The sequence below is a fragment of the Rana temporaria genome, chromosome 10, assembly GCF_905171775.1.
Source record: "Rana temporaria chromosome 10, aRanTem1.1, whole genome shotgun sequence".
In the NCBI taxonomy this organism is placed as follows: Eukaryota; Metazoa; Chordata; class Amphibia; order Anura; family Ranidae; genus Rana; species Rana temporaria.
In genome coordinates this window covers 54328967-54353199 of record NC_053498.1, presented here as the reverse complement: position 1 = coordinate 54353199, position 24233 = coordinate 54328967, and the positions used below count along the sequence as shown (strand labels likewise).

The 24233-nt window shown below is 41.7% G+C and overlaps 1 protein-coding gene across 1 annotated transcript in view; it reads right to left on the bottom strand.

The window, feature by feature from the left end:
* LOC120915832 (otogelin-like protein) overlaps positions 1–24233 on the bottom strand; it is a 147359-nt gene that overhangs the window by 92535 nt on the left and 30591 nt on the right. The window contains exons 22-37 of the mRNA XM_040326638.1: positions 23206–23362; positions 23095–23121; positions 22827–22982; positions 21223–21498; positions 20403–20520; positions 15818–15897; positions 14435–14676; positions 12948–13044; positions 11596–11706; positions 11307–11323; positions 9687–9710; positions 6232–6264; positions 5409–5520; positions 2916–3014; positions 2041–2063; positions 411–516 (exon numbers count right to left, since the gene is read on the bottom strand). Coding sequence (XP_040182572.1) covers positions 411–516; positions 2041–2063; positions 2916–3014; positions 5409–5520; positions 6232–6264; positions 9687–9710; positions 11307–11323; positions 11596–11706; positions 12948–13044; positions 14435–14676; positions 15818–15897; positions 20403–20520; positions 21223–21498; positions 22827–22982; positions 23095–23121; positions 23206–23362 — 1678 coding nt within the window. The remainder of the gene's footprint in view (positions 1–410; positions 517–2040; positions 2064–2915; positions 3015–5408; positions 5521–6231; positions 6265–9686; positions 9711–11306; positions 11324–11595; positions 11707–12947; positions 13045–14434; positions 14677–15817; positions 15898–20402; positions 20521–21222; positions 21499–22826; positions 22983–23094; positions 23122–23205; positions 23363–24233) is intronic.

Sequence of the window (24233 nt, the reverse complement as noted above, 5' to 3'; positions counted from 1 at the left end):
GACCCAAATTGTAAAATGTCAGATGATTGACAGGTGCAGATGTTATGGTTTGCAGCACCTTGCTTTATTAAACAAACTTAATAGCATATAAACAGGAGCTAAATTTGTTTAATTCCACATCCAGTGGGGAAATGGCAAGCCACCACAGAGTTTATTTTACAACCCAGGACTAAACATTGGCCTCATACAGCACAGCATATAATAAACACAGCAGCATAGCCATTCAGTAGAGTTTCTTAAATTGCATTAAGTAGGGTGTCTTAACTTGCATTAACCACCTGCTGACCAGCGCACGACGATGTACAATGGCACCATCAGCACCACCAGAACTGTGATTGAGCTGTCATCTACAGCTTACTGCCACATACTGACAAATAAAGAATGTAACAAAATAAAATAGTAGCACTTACTACACAGGAATGTCTTGCAGCAAGGGTCATCTGTTACACTTTGAATCTTATATTCATTTTTATCACATGTGGGTTCAGGAGCGCATGTTATTCGGCTACACGGAGGCTACAATATAAAAAGAGGTGTACAATTAGAGCGGTCATAAGGACATGTTATAGAGTACAATTATCCCCAAAAGACCTATTTAGGTAAACTAAGCTATGAGGTTAGAGTCAATTCATAAAGATGTGTAAGGCATTTTACTGCATTGTTATTTAACCTTTTAAAAATACTCAGTTTACAATAATAATTACCCCAGCACTGTAGAATTTGTATTTTCTCCCAAGAAACTGATATTTGAATAACACAATCCCTTGATTCAGAGTATTTTATGTCAAACTTGTGTAGCACCCTCACTGTTGCTAGCGTAGATAACTTTAGTTTGGTTCCCCTGTAGGCAGAGGAGCATGTGTTCATTTTGTTTGGGAAGCTGTGCAGTGCTTCAAAGGCTGTGGCTCTGTTGCCTTCCCCTGTCTTCTGGAACTCTCTGGATATTTACAGAATGTAGTGGGTGGAGAGATAAAGGCTGCATCATGAATATTTATGGAGTTTCCATCAATCCCCTGGTAAACAGGGTCCAGAAGGTCGGGAAACAACCAAAAAATATTAAGGAGACTGGCAGTCTTGGCGCAGAGTCTAGGGTCCAGTCGTCTGGACGAGACACCATGTGCTGGGGACTCTGCCCCTGGGGCAGAAGAAAGAGCAAGAGAGAGAAAAGAAGAAAGCTTCAAATCTTCACTTAGCCCAGTCTCATTTAGGCTGAGCTGCAGACATCAAGACACGCCAGGAACAGCCTACCGAGTAGGGAGGCCAATGCAGCAGCTTTCTGGATTTGAGAAACTAATTAAAGGGGACTGAGTGAGTACAAACCAGCATCACACACAAAGCTATATAGCTATATCATGAAGGCCTTATAACAGTTAATCTCTATACAATACATAATGACACAAAATATGCCACTAAAAGCACACATCATGTGCGTGCTGCAAAAAATCTCTAATACCATAAAGTTTGGAAACATACTGAGCATGCTCCTTGCCAGCACATATATATTCACAATTTAAAGAACTTTTCAGAATATTTCAATACATTTTTTGAAAAATGAATATTTACTTTTAATGATATGCACATTTTCCAATGAATAGGGCTAATCTCCTGAAATCCTTACCCCCAAAAATACATAGTTTAAAGAAACAGTCCACCCAAAAATTATATAGACTGGATAATCAACATTGGAGTAGTTTCTTATATCTCTTGGGGACTCTGGTAGCCAAATGTTTCCTTTTTTTTTCCTGGAGACTCTGATGATCAGATAACCCAACCACCCCCCCCCCCCCATTCTTCCTGAACCCACATCACTCCTTTTTTCATTACACGAGAGTCATGCTCACGTCTCAGTATCTATCAATGTTAACATGACACCCGTTTTCAGCTTCATAATACCAATAAGCAGAGAAGGTGCCAAAAACAATGGTGGTAATATCTTGCCAATGGAGGACCCCCTGAAAAAAATGCTGATGTCCAATCAAAATTAAAGTATGAGCTTTGGTTGGACCTGGCTATGAAGTTTTTAGACAGGTGAAAACTTACAGGAGGTGGTGTTGGTGGAGGTGCTGAAAAGGAAAAAAAAAATCTTAGTACATAAATCAGCATAAGAAAATGTTACCAAAGCAAAACACAGGCATACCGAATAAAACAAAGTGTAACATGGAACAATAACCAATCATTATTCATTTTCAGTTATCTGACTTAAGAAAACTAACAACAGAAGCATGCATCATGTTCAGGTCTATGGCAATAGAGGCATAACAAATCTTCTTTTTGCAGATCCTGGTCATGCCTCTGCCACGGAGTGCCAGGCAAATATGCCAAAGAGTGCCCCCCCTAAACTTAGTAGCTAACAGTAATGAACTGGCAGAATGAAATAATTTTATGTAACACATAAAATCTAGCAAGTCATACAAGATCTAAAAGTACTATGATTAGCAAAGTATAATAATAATCCAGTTAAAGGATATACTTCAACTGACTTGATGTTATGGCATTTTAAATAGCAATGGCAATGATGTAGCAAAAGTGGTAGCAAAGGAGATGACTGCTACATAATCAATAGACTGGGGGGGGGGGCACCTTATCGTTTCATTCTCCCTCACTTTGGAGACAGCTGAGACCTGCCAGTTTTATTCTATCTCACTGCAGCAGTGCAGGAATCATCATGCTTTATTGGCTAGGCCAGGCTTTCACACTCACAAGTCTATCACAGTGTGAAGAACTGGTGCTTATTTAAAGTGTAACTAATGAGGATCATATGTCATTTGAGTTTTTACAGTCACTTGTGAAATCTGCATTGCAAAATATTAAGCTGAATGGTTTCTAGGGGTAGCAAAGACAGTTTATCATTTACATGAGGTTTGCTATAAAGCACCCTGTGCTCACAATCACTCTGCTGCTATAAAGACACTTACGACATTCAAGTGTTGGGCAGCACTGTAATCCAGGGAATCCAACCAGCAGTGGTGGCCTGTCATTGGTGCATGTGGGAATAGTGCATTCCTTTGGGCATTCTGAATGTAAAGAGAAACAACTATGAATAATGGTATATAAAAGCTAATAGACTTGACAATACATTGAACAGTGCATGTGAAAAAACAGAAAATGTTTATATAAAATTAAAGGTAAAGCATAACCAGAGAGGATATGCTAAGGTAGGCTTTAAGGAACCTCGAACTATCAATCTTTTGAAGTAAAACATTTTTGGTTCTTTTAAAGCTGATCTCTGGGATAAACAAATGAAATCTAAACAAGGGAGGCACGTGTATCTCTGTCAGTTGTGTATTTCTTCCTGATCTGTGTGATAATTATGTGTGAAACTTTGCAGGCGCTTTTGAAGGTGCAGGAGGTTCCTGTAAAAACTGATCACGTCTGCTTTCTTCTGGTGCAGGGTGATTATTCTATTTGTGCCCTGAGTTCAGCTGTAATTCCACCTTAATATTACCTTTTTAGCTAGACTTTTTATTGCTCCCAAAGTGTTACTAAGTAATGATTTCCATACGCTGCATTGATGGTTAATTAGCCTGATATGGATGTAGACAGTGTAGTGTAGTACAGTGTAAAGTAGACAGTGTAGTAGTGTTGGGTGAACGTTTTGAGCCAAGCAAATGTTCGGCCTCACCGAGCGGCGAACACCCGAATTTGCGGGGCACTCGTCGGGACATTTGCCTTCCGAGTGCACCAAAATGCACTGAGCACTTCACAGTGCTATCTAGGGCCCTAATTGGATGAAGCCTTGCACCTCACCTAATGGTAACCATTGGCCAGAACTTGCCCAGCGTGTTTTCTAAATGGGCATTCAGTGCTGCCAGAGATTTTGTGACAGGTAAAAGAGCGTGTCTGTCCATAGATTCCATTGACTGGCTGACCTTTGTCAAAATGAATCAGTCCTGGATTAGCAACAACCATAAAGCCCCTAAAAGTGATGTCACTGATTTAATGTTATTGGAATCTCGAATCTGCAAGACTGTCTAGGCTGCCTAGCTTTTTGGATGTTGATTTTATCTTGAAGCTATTTTTCTGGTATAGGTTTCATGGACACAATTAACACCCAAGGACCAATTTTCTGCACCTTTTTGACAAGTGCATGAAATAAAGATTTTTTTTTTTTTACAGCAAGGCTAATTCTTACTTTCATCAAAAGTACCTCTAGAAAATTACAGGGTGAAGGCACCACTAACACTCAAAGACCAACTTTTCCACAACAGTGTGACAGGGGCATCACATTTCTATTTTTTACCTTGCTGTACGTTACTTTCATCAAGAGTACCTTTAGAAGGTTATGGGGTGAAGGCACCACCAAAACCCAAAGCCCAATTTTTCTGCACCTGTTACTTCTATCCAATGTCTGCGAAAGAGACACCAGACTTTATCTAAAAGAATTGTTAATCTTGGCCCAAGTGTACATTAGTAACATTTGTCTTCTTCACATAAGGCAGGGGTAGGCAACCTCGGCCCTCCAGCTGTGGTGAAACTACAAATCCCATCATGCCTCTACCTCTAGTAGTCATGCCTGTGATTGTCAGGGTCTTGCAATGTCTCAAGGTACTTGTGGTTTCAAAACAGCTGGAGGGCCGAGGTTGCCTACCCCTGACATAAGGCTTGCTTACTTTGGTGCAAAAACGTATTATGTACCTGCAAAGTCTGCCAGAGACACCAGAATGTATTAAAAAAAACTCTAATCTTGTTCCGAGTGCACTAAACTGTGGCTTCATCATGCAGACTGGCTCCCCAAACCCTTGTTTACAAAATAAGGAAAGCCTAAAGAGAAAATCAATTAACGTGCAATTTTTTTTCTTTGTAAATGCTAGTTTTGCTGCAGCAGGTTCCATTCACAGTATAGATGTACCACTTTGCAGGCAGACTAAGGGGACCTCCCAGGCACTATATTTAAAGTTTATTTTTTATTTTTATTGTTTCACTTTAACCATCATTAAAATCACTGCTCCTTTGAAAATTATCTTTTTAAAAGTTTTTATTTCCATTGGTACATGTTCTCCAGGGCAGAAACCGGGGCCCCATACCCCTTTTATGACCGATACCATTCGTATAAGTCTTCAAAAAGGGGAATTTCGTTTTTTTAAGTTTGGGTCTCATAGACTTCAATGGGGTTTGCCATTTGGGTCCAAACTTCTGTGCTGTTCTAGAGCTCTGGATTAATATTGGATTAATATTATTTTAAGCCTACATGCATAGGTAATTCAACTGCATAAAGGATGACTTGATTGTTCACTATCCTTACATTGGGAAAAATTTTGATTTTTTAGGGATTTGAATTTAAATATATACTTCTGTTTCAAGAAATGTCTGCTATGCTTTGCAGTAAAACTAAAAGTGTGAATAAATTGGGAAGATTTGAAACAAACAGTGTTAGCGTACAATACATTAGTTTGTATATTTCAACTTACTGCATTCAATAACTGGACAGCAGCGAGTGGCAGAAGAAGGTTCAACTACCACTGGAATCTCATCTACCTTCTCACAAGATACAGGTGGACAGAGTACACCCAAGCATGGTGGCTTTTGGAAAAAAAAAACATACAATTATGTGAAATACATACATATATGTGTAAAAATATTTTTACAATAATTAAAAGAAAACTAGTTAGCAGGCTGTGAAAGCGTAGTCCACCCAAAGCTATTCATTTCTTATGCCCAGTTTTTATCACAGGAGGATAAATTATTAAAGGTTTTGACATGTGACCACTGCCTCATAGCTGTATGTCTGCAAGGTGAGATTGTCTAAAGCACTGCTGCCTCTTGTGGGCTTGGTGAGAATTGCTGTACTGCTGTGTCACTCACTGTTCTCCTGCCTGGACCCGAGGTAGTGCAAGAATCTCCCTGCTTCTGCTTCATTCATTCTGTGAATCTGTGATTCTTTCACCTCTCCTGCTGATTTTTGATCCTCACCCCAGTATCAGATCACCAACCATCAGGGAGGCAGCTCTGACATGAGTAAGCAAAAATGTGTTAAAGATTCCACCTAGACTTCTACCCAGAAACACACTATCTATGTGTCAGCAACGAGGAAAATAATAGCTGCTGGAAGCCTGCATGCACTACTGGTTGACTAGTTTTTGCCCTTGCTTGACTTTTTTGGGCACAATTCCCAGCGTCCAAGAACATGTACTGGCAGATGCTTTATCTTTGGGGGGTATATTCAGACAGACGCTAAATTCAGTTTATCCCATAAAATTATTATTTATACAGGTAACAGATTGTTCAACTTACTGGAGGTGAAGGTAGTGTTTGGATGGGGTTGTTCTATGAAATAATAAAAAAAAAATGTTAGATACAGTTATAACACTGTTATTTTGTCAGTGAAGCGACAACAGGCACATTTTGCATAACTTAAAGGGGTTGTAAAGGTTCGTCTTTTATTTTCTAAATAGGTTCCTTTAAGCTCGTGCATTGTTGTTTCACTTACCTTTTCCTTCCATTTCCCTTCTAAATGTTTTTTTTCTTTGTTTGAATTTCTCACTTCCTGTTTCTCCTCAGTAAGCTTTCCACCATCATCCGAGCGGTGAAAAGTCATTTAGAACAGCTTACTGAACACCTTACTGAGGAGGAACAGGAAGTGAGGAATTCAGGCAAAGGAAACAAAGAAAAAAAACATTTAGAAGGGAAATTGAAGGAAAAGGTAAGTGAACCAACAATGCACAAGCTTAAAGGAACCTATTTAGAAAATAAAAAACAAACCTTTACAACCCCTTAAAGCCCCATACACACTATCAGTTTTCCTGCAGGTTTTTCTCTTCAGGTTTACCAAAACCATATAATATGAGGTCAAACCTTAAGACCCCTTTCACACTGAGGAGTTTTTCAGGCGGTACAGCGCTAAAAACAGCGCTGCTATACCGCCTGAAAAACTCCTGCCCAGCAACTTCAATGTGAAAGCCAGAGGGCTTTCACACTGAGGCGATGCGCTGGCAGGAGAGAAAAAAATCTCCTGTCAGCAGCATCTTTGGAGCGGTGAGGGAGCGGTATGTATACCGCTCCTTCACCACTCCTTCCCATTTAAAACAATGGGAAACTGCAGCAATACCACCCGCAATGCGCCTCTGCAGAAGCGCATTGCGGTATTAACCCTTTATCGGCCGCTAGCGGGGGCTAATACCGCACCGCTAGCGGCCGAATCCCGCGACAAATCCGACGGTATAGCTCCCGCCCCAGTGTGAAAGGGGCCTTAGAGTTTCAATTTGTATGCAATCAGGCAGGCCCTTGCACTACATGGTTTTGGTAAACCTAAAGAGAAAAACCTGCAGGAAAACTGATAGTGTTTTACAGAAAAAGCTGTTTTTGGTGGAACATGCTATGGGGTAATTAACCACTTCCCATCCTTAACCCATTTATAAATGGTTTAAGGTTGGAGTCATTATATCGGGATCATAATTGAGGCTACAACTATGATCCCAGTATCATTTTCTTTTAGCTGGCCATTGTGTCTAGAGCCACTGAACCACTTTTACAGGCAGAGGAACGCCACCCTCCCTCCTGCCACCACCTTTACTGGGCTATTGGGGAGCCCTGTAAGGACACGACTGGCAAAATTTGGTTCCTGGGAAATGATGAGAGGAACTGCTGTTGTTTGCCCCACTGTGTGATGTAAGAAATCGCATGCAATGAGATTTTCATTTCCAGCTTGTGAACAAGCCATTACCAGCTGTGAAAGCATCTAATCAAATAGATCCTAATTTGATCAGAAACTTTGGAGGCCAGAGGAAACATATGGGGTCTAATAGAGGACATGCCATGGCCAATGTTATCACAAAGTATGTTGTTCATCCCTTGAGATAGCAATAAAATGTATTTTAAAAAAAAATGAAAGGTACAATGAAAAAATAAAATAAAAGTTAAAGCACCCAGTCCCCTCATGCTCATGCGCAAATGCGAATATGCATGTAGGTCCCACATGCATATGTAAACAGTGATCATACCACTCATGCGGTATCACCGTGACTGCCATAGCACGTGGCTGAAAGACGGCCAACAAGCACTGGGATTTGTCTTGGTACAGGTTGTAGATTTGCAAACCACATTGAAATATGGTGACTTTGAGAAACACAAATACAATGAAGCTTAAGTGCTAAATATACATTACAAGGTAAATACAGTACTTTCACTAAAGGGTTGGTTAAGACACAATGTATGTACACTTCTGCAAGTCTGCAAATGGGTCAAATAATCCAAGCAGATAAGATGAGGGGTATACTACAATTTAGCAGCTACAGGCCCACTCTGGAAACCAGTGCTGAAACATAGCCATGGTGTGTTTGTCCCAGGAATCCTAGGGTCCCACAGGCATACCTTATGTTTCAATGTCAAAGATGATCTCCTGTTCAACTGCCTACACAGTTCCAGCAATGATTTCATCATGACAGGAGGACACTGAATGCTTCTTCAGGCAATTAAACTAGTGCAAACCAATTATGGGGCTTTCTTTATCCCACAAAACACCAATGATGGAACTTTCTTTAATGGCTGAACACTCAAGATATTGTTTCTTTATCATACTGACAGCAATGGTGGGACTTTCGTTAGCACACTGGACACTAATATACTGGCACATTCAGTATGAAGGTCTTAATTCTTAAGTGCCAATTTCTAACCACAGCAACCAATCAGCATTCATTCACCGTTACAAAATGTATATAATGTGTATACGGAATTGTTAAACCCTCTGTCAAGCTTTTGTTGCTTAAACACACTTTAATAATTCACAATTAAAGAGGAACAACGGTTTGATTCATTACACTACAAATACTGTAGCTGCAGATTTTTAATAATCAGACACTTTCCAGTGCCTGTGGTCTAGTTCTGTCTTCCTGCAGCTAGCTCATCTAACTGCTGCAGATCACCAGAGCAGCCCTCTGAGATAAAGGAGCTGGCTGTAGTGTCCTGAGGAACCACAACTGGCATCCCACTGCGCATTCGCAAGCTCAGGCATTGGGAAGGAAACCTGCAGCCTCCTGAGATGTGCGATGTGTACTAGGAGGCATCAGGAAGCAATGGAGTGGGGAAAGGTACATCCGCCTCACCTAGGTGAGGATTGCAGAAGTGGGAGCAGGTACTGATAAAAATCAGTACTCACCCCCCCCCCCCCCCCAAAAAAAAAAAAAAAACGAAATTATGTCTCAAAGGGAGAAAAACAGCAGGATTTTACCTTATGAAGACATTTCCACTTTAGGAAACAAAGCGGAGTTCCACCGAAAAATGGAACTTCCGCTTTTTGGAACCCTTCCCCCTCTGGTGTCACATTTTGCACCTTCCAGGGGGGAGCAGATACCTGTTTAATACAGGTATTTGCTACCACTTCTGGGCATAGATAGCCGCATTATCTGTGGGTATCTATGCCACTCCCCCCCACTGTATTCTGGGAGACACACAGGTCCCAGAAGACAGCAGGGACCATTCAGATCGTGCAGCGCGACTTGCGCATGCACAGTAGGGAACCAGGAAGTGAAGCCGCAAGGCTTCACTTCCTGATTCCCTTACCGAAGATGGCGGCAGCACCTGACATCGCGGGCACCCTGGACAGGTAAGTGCCTTTTTTTTTAAATCAGCAGCTGCAGTATTTGTAGCTACTGACTAAAAAAAAAAAAAATCGGTGGACTTCCGCTTTAAGAACTGTTTACTAAACTAGATCAACATTGTTTCTTTATCTTTTTCATATAAGAAGAAATTACCGGTGTTGTGCCAGGGACTGGAGGCTGTAGGGGAAAAAAAAATATTAATAATAAGATTAATAGTGAAACATGTAGCTTGACTGTAACATTTCAATTACATGTAAATGTATTTAAATCTCAACACTTTTGTTAATATTGTCAATTTGTTATCCAATTTTCCTTCTTAGGACTGCTGGGCTCTGAGGGGGTATCCCTTTGAAAACACGTCAGCAGGCAGTGGCCCTTGAATATCCACCGTTACCATCTGGAGTCTGTTGTCCCAAGATAGATTATTGTCTTCTGGAGATCACCTGTATCGCAAGCCTTTACTATTTGTTTGTAAGTAGTTTTTTTTATTTTACTTGAATAAAACAACCCAAGGCTAATGCACAAGGGTGGTGCGCCCTCTTTCTTTTCTTTTCTCGTTCCTTATTAATGTACATGATTTAGAATTTTGCACATTCAAACTAAATATATTGTACAATTAAAACAGACTATGAGGACATTGCAAGCGAGCTATTAAAAAATATATATCAAATAAACAATATGTAATAATAAATGACAACTGCTAGCACTAATTGCGTGTGGACACTGAAACACATTGGCCCGGATTCACATAGGAGTTACGACGGCGTATCTCCAGATACGCCATCGTAACTCTGAGTGCGGGCTGTCGCAACTCGGCACCTGATTCATAGAATCAGATACGCCTCACAGTTGCCTAGATACGAGCGGCGTAAGTCTCCTAAGCCGTCGTATCTTAGGGTGCATTTTTACGCTGGCCGCTAGGTGGCGCTTCCGTATATTTCCGCGTCGAATATATTAATTAGCTAGATACGCCGTTTATGTAAGACATACGCCGGCGTAAAGTTACCCCTCATAAAGCAGGGGTAAGTCATGTTAGGTATGGACGTCAGAAACGTACGAACAGCATCGTATTTTACGTTGTTTGCGTAAGTTGTCCGTGAATGGGGCTGGACGTAAGTTACTTTCACGTCAAAAGCATTGACTATTTGCGGCGTAATTTAGAGCATGCGCACTGGGATACGTTCACGGACGGCGCATGCGCCATTCTTTAAATGCGTCAATTACGTCGGGTCACGATTCATTATCATAAAACACGCCCACACCAGCCGACTTTGAATTACGCGGGCTTACGCCGGCACAGTTACACTACGCCGCCGTAACTTAGGGCACAAGTTCTTTGTGAATACGGGACCTGCCTCACTAAGTTACGGCGGCGTAGTGTATCTGAGATACGCTACGCCCGCCTAAAGATGGGCGTGTCTACGTGAATCTGGGCCATTGTTTTCACAGAGTCACCATTATAAGGACTGTATACAATTTGTGTTGGACTGACCTTCATTTAATCAGAACGTCACTGCAGCACTTTATGATTCACGTTTGTGGCACCATATATATTTTTTAAGTATTCCATTGTTAGCATTTATATATATATATATATTTTTATATTTTATATATTTTTTTTATTTTTTTTTATTTACTATATTATTTTTTATTTACTATATATAGCCAACACTGTTATGAAAATATACCCTGAAATGTTGGTGCGTGTATAACTACTCTCTGAAAACATTTTGAGTTGATTCTATACAATGGACAGATATTTCAACGACTTACTGGTATTGTTGGTTTACCTACAAAAGTAAAACAAAAAAAAAATGTATTATTAATTATTCAGTTTAATATATTTAACAGTTATTTTATACAATATGCTATTTATCTGAAAGGTCAGCAATAAATGGAGTTGCGAAGTAAGTACTCTTGGAATGCTTGGTATAAGTTTATTTACTTCCGTTTTATTGATGAAATTATATCTTATACAGTATCTTGCTACATAAACCTTTATAATAAGACTGTTTTCAAAGTACTATTTACAGAAATGAATCAAAATAAGACACAGACTTACTATTAGTACCACTGCAGTTGTATTGGAAACAACACTGGGTTTCTGGATCAATAGACTTGCTGAGTAGGCCATTGGGTCCACAGTCTGGTGGCAGACTGCAAGGACCACATTCTGGGAGAAAAGAAACAATTTTTCATTTATTTAGACATATCTTACCCCCTCCTAGCCAATCCCCTCCCCCTGAATAACCACCTACAAAGCCCAAGGAAACAATAATCATCTGCAACCTCTGATCTGGCAGACACATCCTGAACAACTCCCCTGACTTAAGCCCTGTACACACGACCGGGATTCCCGGCGTTATAAAGTCCACCGGCAATCCCAACGGGAAATCCGAGAACCTGCTTGGCAAGTTTCCCTGTGTACACACGGCCGGGTTTCCCATTGGGAAAACTGCAGGGAGAGCTTTGGTCAGGAATCCCAGGCCATGTGTATGCTCCCTCGCAGTGTTTCCCCATAGGAAAACTGCTGTCTTTAAGACCACCGGGAATCACGGCAGGCAAATAGAGAGCAGGTTCTCTATTTTCCCGCTGGGATTACTGGCAGTTTTCCTGTCGGCAAAACTGCGAGGAAGCATACACACGGCTGGTTTTCTCGACCAAAAGCTCTCCCTGCAGTTTTCCTGGCAGGAAGACCAGTCGTGTGTATGGCCCCGTACACACGACCAGTTTCCTCGGCAGAATTCAGCTTCCGACTGAGTTTCTGGCTGAATTCTGCCGAGAAACCCGGCCGTGTGTACACTTTCGGCCGAGGAAGCCGACGAGGACCTCGGCGAGGAAATAGAGAACATGTTATCTATTTCCTCGTTGTTCTATGGGAGCTCTCGGCCCGCCGAGGTCCTCGGCGGCTTCAGGGCTGAACTGGCCGAGGAACTCGATGTGTTTGGCACGTCGAGTTCCTCGGCCGTGTGTACGGGGCCTATGAGGCTTGATCTGTGTTGATCAGTAAATATGTACATCACTAAAAAATGTATTATTTTCAACAAAGCAGAACACTTCAAACATAATACAAAAATACAGAAGTTATTATGTTATATGTGTTTTCCTCATTCTATATAACTGCTGTTTTGTAGATACAAATATTTTTGTTCATCATGAACATAATATAGCAGGTCTCATTTTAGAGGAAGCCTGTCATGAGAGAATCTTGGAGGCTACAATTCCTGAATTCCCTCTGAAAATGTCAATGCCTGTCTCTTCCTTCAGTCACTGAGTCACTGACTTGGAAGAAGTACACACTCAGTGCAGTGAGAACTCGTGATCGGCATATTTATTCCCATTTCAGTGACTCAGAAGGCAATGGCATTCTGTTAATTGCTTAAGAAAAGCAGTTTGCTTAACATCGACACTTACCACAATCATATTCTGGGCAGCAAGGATCTTCTCTGATAACGACAAGCTCAGAGTCTTTCATGAAGCAGAAAGGTTTAGGGGGACACTCTGTGCAAATCTGGAAACAATATACAAAGAACAAAGAACTGATATTCTTTTCCTATTATATCTTTATACATGCTGTATGCTCAAGCATTTGTTAGCTAGTGAACCTCATAAGGTTATAATAAGCACTGATAAGCAGCATTAAGCCCAGAATTCAATGAAATGTTGCAGTGTATTAAAATATTCCTAATAGACCAATCACTATTGCCAGTTCACACCAGAAGGTGGTGCAAGAAACCTGCGTTCTGTGCACATATCCTGCACCTGCTGTCACTATTCCATTTTTGGTTTTTGGGTTTAGATACCATCAAGGGGCTGTCAGATTAATCAACAATAAAGAATAGTGTAATCATACTTATGCACTGGAAATTGGATATTTGTATCCAATTTTGCATGAATTTTTAAACACTGCAGATCATGCAGTTTATTTATAATGGAAACACGAGAAGGCAGGTATTAGGCAGACTCTTCCTGTTACTGTTACTTCTCATAACACACATAAGACCTAACTCATTGTACCTAACTCTAAAGGGCTCAGGTAAGTAAAACGGGGGGCTGGGGGGCCGGTGACTGCCAAGTGTTTTTTCACCTTAAAGGATCACTAAAGGAATTTTTTTTTTAGCTAAATAGCTTCCTTTACCTTACTGCAGTACTGGTTTCATGTCCTTATTGTTCGTTTTTGCTTTGAAGTTGCTGTAATTCTGCTGTGATCTCCACACTTCCTGGTTGCCTGTTTCCTTATAACCACAGTACTGGGAGCTTTTCACTGTGATCTAAGCTGTCATTACTGTGTGTCTAAAACTTAACAGAACCAATCAGATTCATTTTAAAAACAAAACACTGCCCTGGATTTGTTTGTTTTTGTTCTGTGTGTCTCTCTAGTTCACAGGAACATGAAACCAGTTTAAAAGTGAAACTAACCTGCAGGCACATTATATGATTGATTTTTATCTATTTGTAATCATTTTTAAAAGGAATCAGTTAACTTTTATGTCTCTATACCCTGTAAACAGTCATTTCAGCAAAAAAATGGTTTTCCTTTATAGTGACCCTTTAATGCATTAGGGTAAAAAACACAAGGGTTTACAATCCCTTTAATATCTTATAAGAACAAGCTTGGATCAAACCAATGTTGGAACATCATGACTAACAACTGGTAGGTCTGTTGAAGTTTAGACAAGTAAAACAGATATCTGGTTTGTTACATTGGGCTGCTAGGAAAACTGAGAACTGCTTGGTTGATAGAATCAATAATTTACCTTTATGTTTATTTTACTACTTTTACCTTTTAACTACTCTTGTTTGAAAGCAATACAAATGTAATTAAATAAAACTGAAGCGATTTTATTGTGTAAATTATTTTCCACATATACTGTACATATAAAGTCAACAAAAAGTTTTACCTGCTTAGAAGTACTTGGTAGAGGAGGAGGCTGAGTGTTAGGAGGTGGAGTCTGAGGAGGTGGAGTCGGGGGAGGTGGAGTCTGGGAAGGTGGAGTCTGGGGAGGTGGAGTCTGAGTAGGTGGAGTCTCGGGTTGTGGAGTCTCGGGTTGTGGAGTCTCGGGATGTGGAGTCTGTGGAGGTGGAGTATGGGGAGGTAGAGTTCCAGGTTGTCGAGATGGCATCACAGGAGGCAGATTGATACCTGAAAAAAATTAGAAAAGCTAGTTAATTCATAAACATGTTAAAGGAGTTGTAAAGGATTTTTTTTTGCCTAAAATTAATATCTGCAAGGTAGACAGACAAAATAGTGTAATGATTCTGTTAAAAAACAAGTAAATACCCATTAAATTCCTTCATCTATATCACCTCCGGCATTCTAGTTTCTGTTCTCTCATTCACTTCCTGGTTTGCATCACTCGTTCATGTAAGAACTACATTTCCCAGTATAAATTGCGGCACGCCCAGTAATTCACACCTCCTGGAAGTCTCTAAGGCCGGGTACACACGGGCAAACATGTACGATGAAACCGGTCCGTCGGACCGTTTTCACCGTACATGTCTGCCCGGGGACTTCTGTACGATGGCTGTACTAACCATCGTACAGAAGTCCGCGCGTAAACAATACGCGGGGCGTGTCCGCGCCATCGCCGCGACGATGACGCGGCAATGACGCGGCGACGTGGGCGGGCCTGCCTTTTAAATGCTTCCACGCATGCGTCAAAGTCATTCGACGCATGCGAGGGACGGCAGGCGCTCGGACATGTACGGTAGGTCTGTACTGACGACCATACATGTCCGAGCGGGCAGGATTCCAGCGGACGGTTTTAAAACAAGTCCAGGAATATTTGCCCGCTGGGAAAAGGCCCGGCGGGCAAATGTTTGCTGGAATTCTGCCCGCTCGTGCCTACACACGACCGAACATGTATGCTGAAACTGGTCCGCGGACCAGTTTCAGCATACATGTTTGGTCGTGTGTACGGGGCCTTACACGTAGAGAGCGTCCTGCCGCACAGATGTATTTCCCAGGAGGGGGTGAGCACGTTACTGACCACCGCAGTAAAGCCTCCCTTCACGGTGGTCAGTAAAATCAGACAAGCAGGAAGTGAATTAATTAATTAATCTTGGTATGACAGCCTACAAGGGATAAAAATGTATTCTACATATAGTAATGTAATATTCTCCATGCCCCTATTACTAGTTAAAGTAGAAGTCTTCAGCAAGCAGATTAACTGGAAAACATCGCCAATATTGTATTTTTCATTATATATTTTAAGATCATCACTAAATTACTATATATTTCTATATTTCCAAACTTTGACACAGAGAACCTGTATAATACTTACAGTCCTCGAATTGTACACAGCGGTGGGTCACTTCATCAAACACCATTCCTGGGGCACAGAGGGGGTAGCAGCCTTCAACTCTACAGCAGCAATCAAGCACAGTCAGTTAGTATTAATGAATGTTATACATTTAATCAGCAGCAGTGGCAGCGAGTAATGCAGGGCCCAGGGGCATCACCCCCTATCCATTCGTCCAGCCCCCTAACCTACATGCGTCGGACTCATTGGATTACAATTGTTTTTTTTTTTTTTAAGCGGTTCTCCACCCTAAAGTGGAGTCCCGCTGATCGGAACCCTCCCCCCCTCCGGTGTCACATTTGACACCTTTCAGGGGGGAGGGGGGTGCAGATACCTGTCTAAAGACAGATATTTGCACCCACTTCCGGCCCGGCATTCACGGGCAAAAGACGGGCATTCCATCACATCCCATCCCCCCCCCCCCCCGTTGTGTGCTGGGAACACTCGGCTCCCAGCACACAGCGGGAGCCAATCGGCGGGCGCGGCGTGACTCGCGCATGCGCCGTAGGGAACCGGGCAGTGAAGCCGCAGCGCTTCACTTCCTGGTTCCCTCAGCGTGGATGGCGGGGGGAGCAGCAGAGAGACGAGCGATCGCTCGTCCTCTGCTGCGATCAGCGCTGGACTCCAGGACAGGTAAGTGTCCTAATATTAAAAGTCAGCAGCTGCAGTATTTGTAGCTGCTGGCTTTTAATATTTTTTTCCCATGGCACATCCGCTTTAAGCACATGAATAGAGGAGTCTCTAATAGGCTTAAAAAAAGGGTGGGCTCAGGCTGCAGAGCCCACTCAGTTGTGTAACAATAGCGAATGAATATTCACTATTGTCTTCCTGATTCACCTCCCGGACAATCAGGAAGCGGGTCCTGAGACCCATCACCAAATTGTCCGAAAGGAGAAGCGATCCCATTGGCTGCCTATGAGGAGGAGGGAGGAGACTCAAGGAAAGCCGCCATCCAGAATAAGGGCTGCACCATAGATGAGGTAAGTGCGGGGCTGGTGACCCGACCGAAGGGGGGTAGCTGTGGGCTCCCCCCCCAAATAAAATATACCACCAGCTGCCACTGGTCAGCAGTCAGCTAAAGTAAACTTGTCACTAGAGAAAAACAGGGGCTGCTATTGCTTTTATTTTCTGAAAATGCTAGTTGCCTGACTATTTTGTCATTTGACTTCAGTACTTTCGAGGTATTGAGCAGGAAGTATGTACATCAGAAATCTCACATTTGTGTACTTGTTCTGAATCTCTGATGGATTATTGAAGCAAGAAGTTTAGTATGACAGCAATGAAGTCACCATTTTTATAAGAAAAGTACAGTATTGACAACTTCATTTTTCTCTCACCATGAATCCTTTAAATATGTCAAAACATTGAAATAAATACAGGTTAACGATCCCAGGGAAAAATCCATAGAGAATCATTTTTGCAAAGGCCCTGGATCTAGCATTTGGTTGATTTTTGTTTTTAAATATGTTAGATGAATGAATTCTGTTTTGTTTAGTGTCATGCTTCACTTTTTTTAGGTTTCAATTTACACCTATAAAGATTTATTCACCATCAACATTTATTCACCATCAACATCAGCTCTTCCAGTATTATCAGCTTTCTAGAATTTAAAGTGGGCCTCAATAATAAAAGTAAGCATGTGAGATCCCCAAAATTCCTGGCAGCACACAGCTTAAGCATCTCATTGCCTCTATGGTGCATTTTAGGAAAGGATGGCATCAAGTTTCCTCCCCCCTCATCTGTTCAGCTGCCTTTCTTAAAGTGGTTGTTTTGGAATTTGAACAAAGCACATGTATCTGCAGTGTTTACTTATGTCTTTCCAAAGCTCTAAGGGCCAGATTCACAGAAAAAGTACGCCGGAGTATCTGCTGATACTCCGGCGTACTTTCAAATTTGCCGCGTCGTATCTTTATTTTGAATTCTCAAACAAAGATACAACAGCATTTGGCTAAGATCCGACAGGTGTACGGCTTCGTACGCCTTCGGATCTTAGGATGCAATACTTCGGCGCCCGCTGGGTGGAGTTCGCGGCGTTTTCCGCGTTGGTTATGCTAATTAGCTGTTTACGGCGATCCACGAAGGTACGCGCGTTCGTCGCATTCTCTTACTTTGTCGCTAGTCGGCTTTTCCCGGCGTAAATATACAGCTGCTATTTCGTGGCTTAAATTTAGACAGCCCATGTTAAAGTATGGCCGTCGTTCCCGCGTCGAATTTGAATTTTTTTTTCTTGCGTAAGTCGTCCGTGAATAGGAAAGGACGTAACGCACGTCGCCATTAAAAAAATGACGTCGGTGCAAAATTTCAAAACGGAGCATGCGCAGTACGTTCGGCGCGGGAACGCGCCTAATTTAAATGCTACACGCCCCATTTGAATTAGGCGGGCTTGCGCCGGACGGCTTTATGCTACGCCGCCGCAAGTTTACAGGCAAGTGCTTTGTGAATCAAGCACTTGCGCTGAAAACTTGCGGCGGTGTAACGTAAATGACAATGACATGACGTTACGCCGCCGCAAATGTATGTGAATCTGGCCCAAAGTGTCTTTTCTCTATGGTGTTTTGTTCCTCTGTTATAAGCATTAATCAATTCTGAGTTTTCCCAACATGAGATAAATTTGTGTTGGGAGGGACGGGGAGGAAGAGCTCAGCAGACAGCTTGTCTATTAAGAACATAGTTATTCTGTGTGTGGAGGTGGGTGTGTGCCTTTCCTCCAATCAGCTTTCACACAGTGTAACTGCAGTCTCTCCGCCCCTCCTCTGTGCTGATGGCAGATGAAGAGAGATTTTTAACAAGATCTGCCTTTTTGAAGGGGTGTAGGCAAGAGAAGACTACAGATTTACAAGCAGGGCCGGCCTTTGGGGTGTGCAAGCTGTGTGCCCGCACAAGGCGCCATGGCCAACAGGGGGGCGCCGTGCGGCCAGCACAGCTCGCAGAATGTGAGTCACCTCTTCCTCCTCATTGTCGCTCCCGGCAGAGGATAGAGGGGCCCCGGACAGCAAGGCGCTCAGGTGTTATTAGGTGCAGAGTGGTGTGCAGCTTCCCCCCCTCTCCCTCCCATGGCTTTCACATGCTGGAGGGAGAGGGACAGACCAGTGTGTCAGGCAGCCAATAGCGCTGCTCTTCTGAGTGGGAGGACGTGACTTCTAGGTTGCTCCGCCTATCACCACCCCCTTAGCCAATCAGATTGCCCAGCCCGCCACATTTGACCAGGAGAAGATGATAGTGAGGGATGCAGAGGATCCGACATACCTGAGAATGAAGAAGGTATGATCATCATGTCACTCACTGGTAATGCAGAAGTCTAATGATCGGTGTGTTCTGTCCTGTGTGTAGATTAGACAATGATGGCCCCCCCCGCCATCCTCGGTGAGGGAACCAGGAAGTGAAGCACTCCGGCTTCACTGCCTGGTTCCCATGCTGACTGGTTCCCGCTGTGTTCTGGGAGCCAAGTGTTCCCAGAACACAACGGAGGGGGGGGGGGGTTCTGAAGTCCTGCCCGCAGTCTACCTGCAGACTGTGTGGCCGGAAATGTGGGTGAAAATACCTGTCTTTAGACAGGTATCTGCACCCCCCTGAAAGGTGTCAAATGTGACACCGGAGGGGGGGAGGGTTCCGATGAGCGGGAGTGGAGGTGGAGCTCCGCTTTAAAGTTATAGCTTGTAAACTCCTGTTTGCAGTGATCAATGTTTTTCCACACTGGTCACTGCTAGGACACACTTGTATAATGTCTGCAGTCTCTGACCATCTCCTGTGTTATGACCACAGTCTGACCTTCTCTTAAGTTATATCTGCAATCTCTGACCCTCTCCTGTACAATGTCTGCAATCTCTGACCCTCTCATGTACAATGTATGCAATCTCTGACCACCACCTGTACAATGTTTGCAGTCTCTGTCCATCTCCTGTACCATGTTTGCAGTCTCTGACCATCTCCTGTACCATGTCTGCAGTCTCTGACCATCTTCTGTACCATATCTGCAGTCTCTGACCCTCTTCTGTACCATGTCTGCAGTATCTGACCCTTTCCTGTACTATGTCTGCAGTCTCTGACCCTCTCATGTAGTATGTTTTGCAGTCTCTGACCATCTTCTGTAGTATTTCTGCAATAAAGGGGGCTACAGGCACAGTAGGTGGTAAGGGAAGGTGTACCTAGGCATTCTGGATAGTGAGGGATGGGGGGCCCAGGCATGTTGGGTTTTTCCCTCTTTGTGTATGTTTAGGTGACCAGGGGGCGAGGGGTGAAGATTGGGGGGGCGCCACAGAATTAGCTCGCACAGGGCGCCTGAACACCTAAGGCTGGCCCTGTTTACAAGTGCAACTTATGTACTTGGATTTATTTAACCTCTGTGTATCATCTGAGGCTGTTCACTTCACTGGTTATATGCGAGGGTATACAATCACATTAACTTCACAAGACCCATAAAATTCAGAATGCCTTACAGCTGTTTCAGCAATTATATTTTAAACAATAAAAGTTATCTTTTCAATAACTTTGACTATATATTTGACTGTGACTGTTTACATTTTGGTTTTAAGTGCACTTCAAGAAATACAAAATGTCTACTACTTACTTGAGTGTTAACGTACACTTGGAACCCAAGGGATCTTGGCATGTTGGAATGCATGGGTTACCACAAGCTCTGTATTTCCATGTACAGATAGAGAACGATGGCAACCCAAAGGTTTCCTCTGTAAAATAATAACACATGTCAGCAATATCCTTTAAAATATGTGTTAAATAGAATATATAGTCTTTTATTTTTTTTAAAGGAACAACTATATAAAACAAGTATTGGTACTTTCCCCTGCATCTTGTGGAAAAATACCAGTTAGCTTTACTTTTTTATTGGCGTTTCACTTCCCTAGTTTTAAAACCACTATCCAATAAAAATGCCAGGTCAGCTAGGGTACACTCATTATATACTCATTAGACAGGAGGGTGGCAGCTGCTGGAGCATGGCCAGGAAGTTACACCCTGGTAACAAAGTGAAAATAATAAAGAAAGGCAAAGAAGAGACTTTCTGGCTAATAAAAATTATAGAAGGCATTGTATCTGTGCTTAAGCAAGATACCTATATTTAAAATAAAAAAATTGAGTACAGGTTTACTTTAACATACTGTAAATTGGACATTTTAGGAGAAGAGATTTCTCTACACATAGCCAATTCATTTTTACAGAAGAATACAACTAAATGCTTATTGGCAAGCCTCTTTGGCATCAAATTTGTAGATAACAAAGAACAATAGGTTACAAAATTCATAGAACCTCAGCTATGCCATTTTCCATATAGCCTTGAACACTTTTTTATATTCACTCGTTCATCATAAAGTAACTCGTATTTTAGGATTACAGTTTTTGTTTTTTAGGAGTCATAGACAAAAATGTCTTACCAACTAAATTGAAGTTCATCTGCAACATACTTCCTGACTTCACCCGTGACATAACTAGCCTATTGTTGTTAAGGGACAGATAATTTCCACGGGATATGTAGGATTCTAAAGCATCATAGTTCTTCACCAAACGGCTTGGCCTCAAGATGAACGTGGCCTGTGAACGGAATTCCACACTTGGCTGCCACTTCCTCAAGCTCAGCATTCCATCGTTATCCTGCACAATGAAGAAGTTGTGGTGCTGAGCGGACTCCAGGGAGACCAACCTTCTGCCATCTGGAGACAAATCAGATTCAATGTGTTTATTGATAAAGATATAAATGTTTCAAATATTTTCCAGGAATATATTTTTTTAAATATTCAAACTAGCATGTCTTGTCAACAACTGTTTAGGACAGCATACATGTTATTAAAAAAATATTGGCTCACACATGAGCGTACACCAATGGAATATTTATGTTCATACATGGGAAACAAATTAAAGTATATGTGAAGCCTCACATTGTAAAACAACCCATCCAGTTTAAAATTGAAATGAAAGACAAAACATTTGTGTATACATGTAAAAAAACATTTTTATAAGTGATCACATACCCTCTGTTCTCAGCGGCATAAGGAGCTTAGAGAGCCGAGGGAGGAGATACAGCAGGACACTGAACGCCCCAGTAAATGGATGTGCGGGGGGGGGGCATGTGAGCACAAGCCTGATCATTGGAGGAGAGCAGGCTGAGTTCCCAGCAAAGCTAGAATACTCACCACATGGTGCCTAGTAGCAGGAACTGCGGGTATTTCATACAAAGAAACAAAGAATATACAAAAACAGGATACTTATACTATAATCAGACTTTTTCTCACAACATCCCCTGACCCCCAGGAGGTAGAAAATGCAGATGTTTTCCTCATTCTCTCTGAATATTGAAAGCCTCTTTAGATAGTACATATGCATATCCTTACATTCACATAAATGCATAAATAGTTTAAATGAAAAGGTACTGTACATACTTAGGTGTACTGTCCACTTTCTGTGACTACATTGTTTTTAGCATCAATGGCTAGCATGAATTGGTTTGTAGCCAAACACAATGTCTCAAAGCTGGTGAGCTACCTTGTAGTGATCAGCTATAAAAACAGTGTCACCAATATCCTTGGTTGCCATATAAGCCTATCTTAACCTCAGAGCTTTTCTGGTCAAGAAGCAGAGATGATATATTGTTGCAGCCCTGTATCTGTAAATATATATTTTTTATAAAGTTTATAAAGTATCGAGAATTCCCAGATCATTAAGTGGTTAAGAACAGAGAATTGCACCAATGACTCCTAAATGCATCCTGGGGACTCAAGCTTAAAGAGCTGAGTCATATGTAGGCTTTATCCTGTCTACCTTTCAGTAGTTTCAGTTGTAAAATATAACAAAGTTGCCTTACTCTTCTGTCCATCACAAAGCCCAAATTATTGTATGAAGCTCCTCAAAAGGATTTTCCATAATGCAGGAAAATAAACAGACCCAATATCAAGCGATGTTTGTTTTGGCCTAGTATTAAATATAAGACTTTGAAAGAAAGGTATATAAACATAAGAAACATTATCAGCAGTTCTGGACTTACTCAATGGGTCTACAAAAAGGCCTTTGGTAACCATAAAGCTTGCTTGAAGATTTCCAGGAGTTTTGATCTCTTCCAGTGCCACTGCACCATTATCATAATCAGCTACCAGAGATTTGCCATTGATCATTTCAAGGCGATACGGTCCCTCTCCAGCATCTGAAACAGAAATCAAAACCCAAAGTTAGTACCAGTGGGTTTCTACGTGAAAATGATTACCCTGTTAACTGGACTTTACATTTTGGACTATGGGAAATTATAGACATCTTACCTCTGTTATAATATTCACAAGGAGATGCTGAAAGAAAATTTAAAACAAGTTTATTATCAGGTTCTTCCCACAAAAACTATAATAATTTCATATTTATGCAAATATGCTTACGGCAGGTGTCAGGGCCTCTCCATTCGACTGTGACCCCCTTTCGGCAGCAGGCACGTGCATAAGCTGCCAATGAGGTGCAGTAACAGAGACAGCTTTCACCCTCTCTGCAGGCCTCTGTCTCCTCCACACAAGCTGAGAAATAAGGCTCCACATTGACCTGACATGAAGACAGAGGTGTCATCAGCATAAAGGAGTTTAATAGTCAAAAAATAAAAGAATTTGGTATGAATTAGGAAGAGCTGTGTGTTTTTCAGTACTGTGTTACTGTGTTCTTAACAATCTGTCTATTCTTTGCTTCAAAAGCATTTTATCTAATGATAGAGAATACTGCTTTCATAGCAATTATATAAAGGATTCCAAGCTATATACTATATATACTGCCCTTTTATTTTTATCAAAGTGTTTTTACTAGCTCCATAAATCACTTTGTAGCTGGACAGGCCCCCTGTGATTCCAGAGACGTGAGCAGTTGCAAGGTCTATTATGGGTATGGCTAGTAGCAGTTAGTTACTTTTAACTGGACATGCCTATAATGCTAAAAAAAAATCTTGCCACGCACCCAAATAGCTTCCTTAGTTCTAAGTACTATGACTATAGTGACTATGGTGAATGCAGAACCCGGTAAAAATCACTTGTCTCAGGTTGGGGTACATGACATCTGATATTCTGTGCATAAAAGTACTACAGTACAGGTCAGTAAAATTCTAAATAAGACCAAAATCGATTTTCTGTGTCCATCTAAGTATTGCATAGACCCTATTTACCAGTATTAAACTAACACTATTTACAAGTTAATGTATTTTCTTCCTGGTGCATCCATTTTAGTATAGTTTAAATGAAATCAGTTTAGGAAGGGATTCCATTACAAACATCATTTTGTGGGATAAGAACATTATGTGTGGATTATATGTGATGACATCAATTTGTTATTAAGCAATCAAATGTGCTTACCGTCGACCCCCTCACTTTTGGCATCAGAAGCCACATAGTAGCTATTAAAATTCTATATAACCTTGTAAACAATAAAA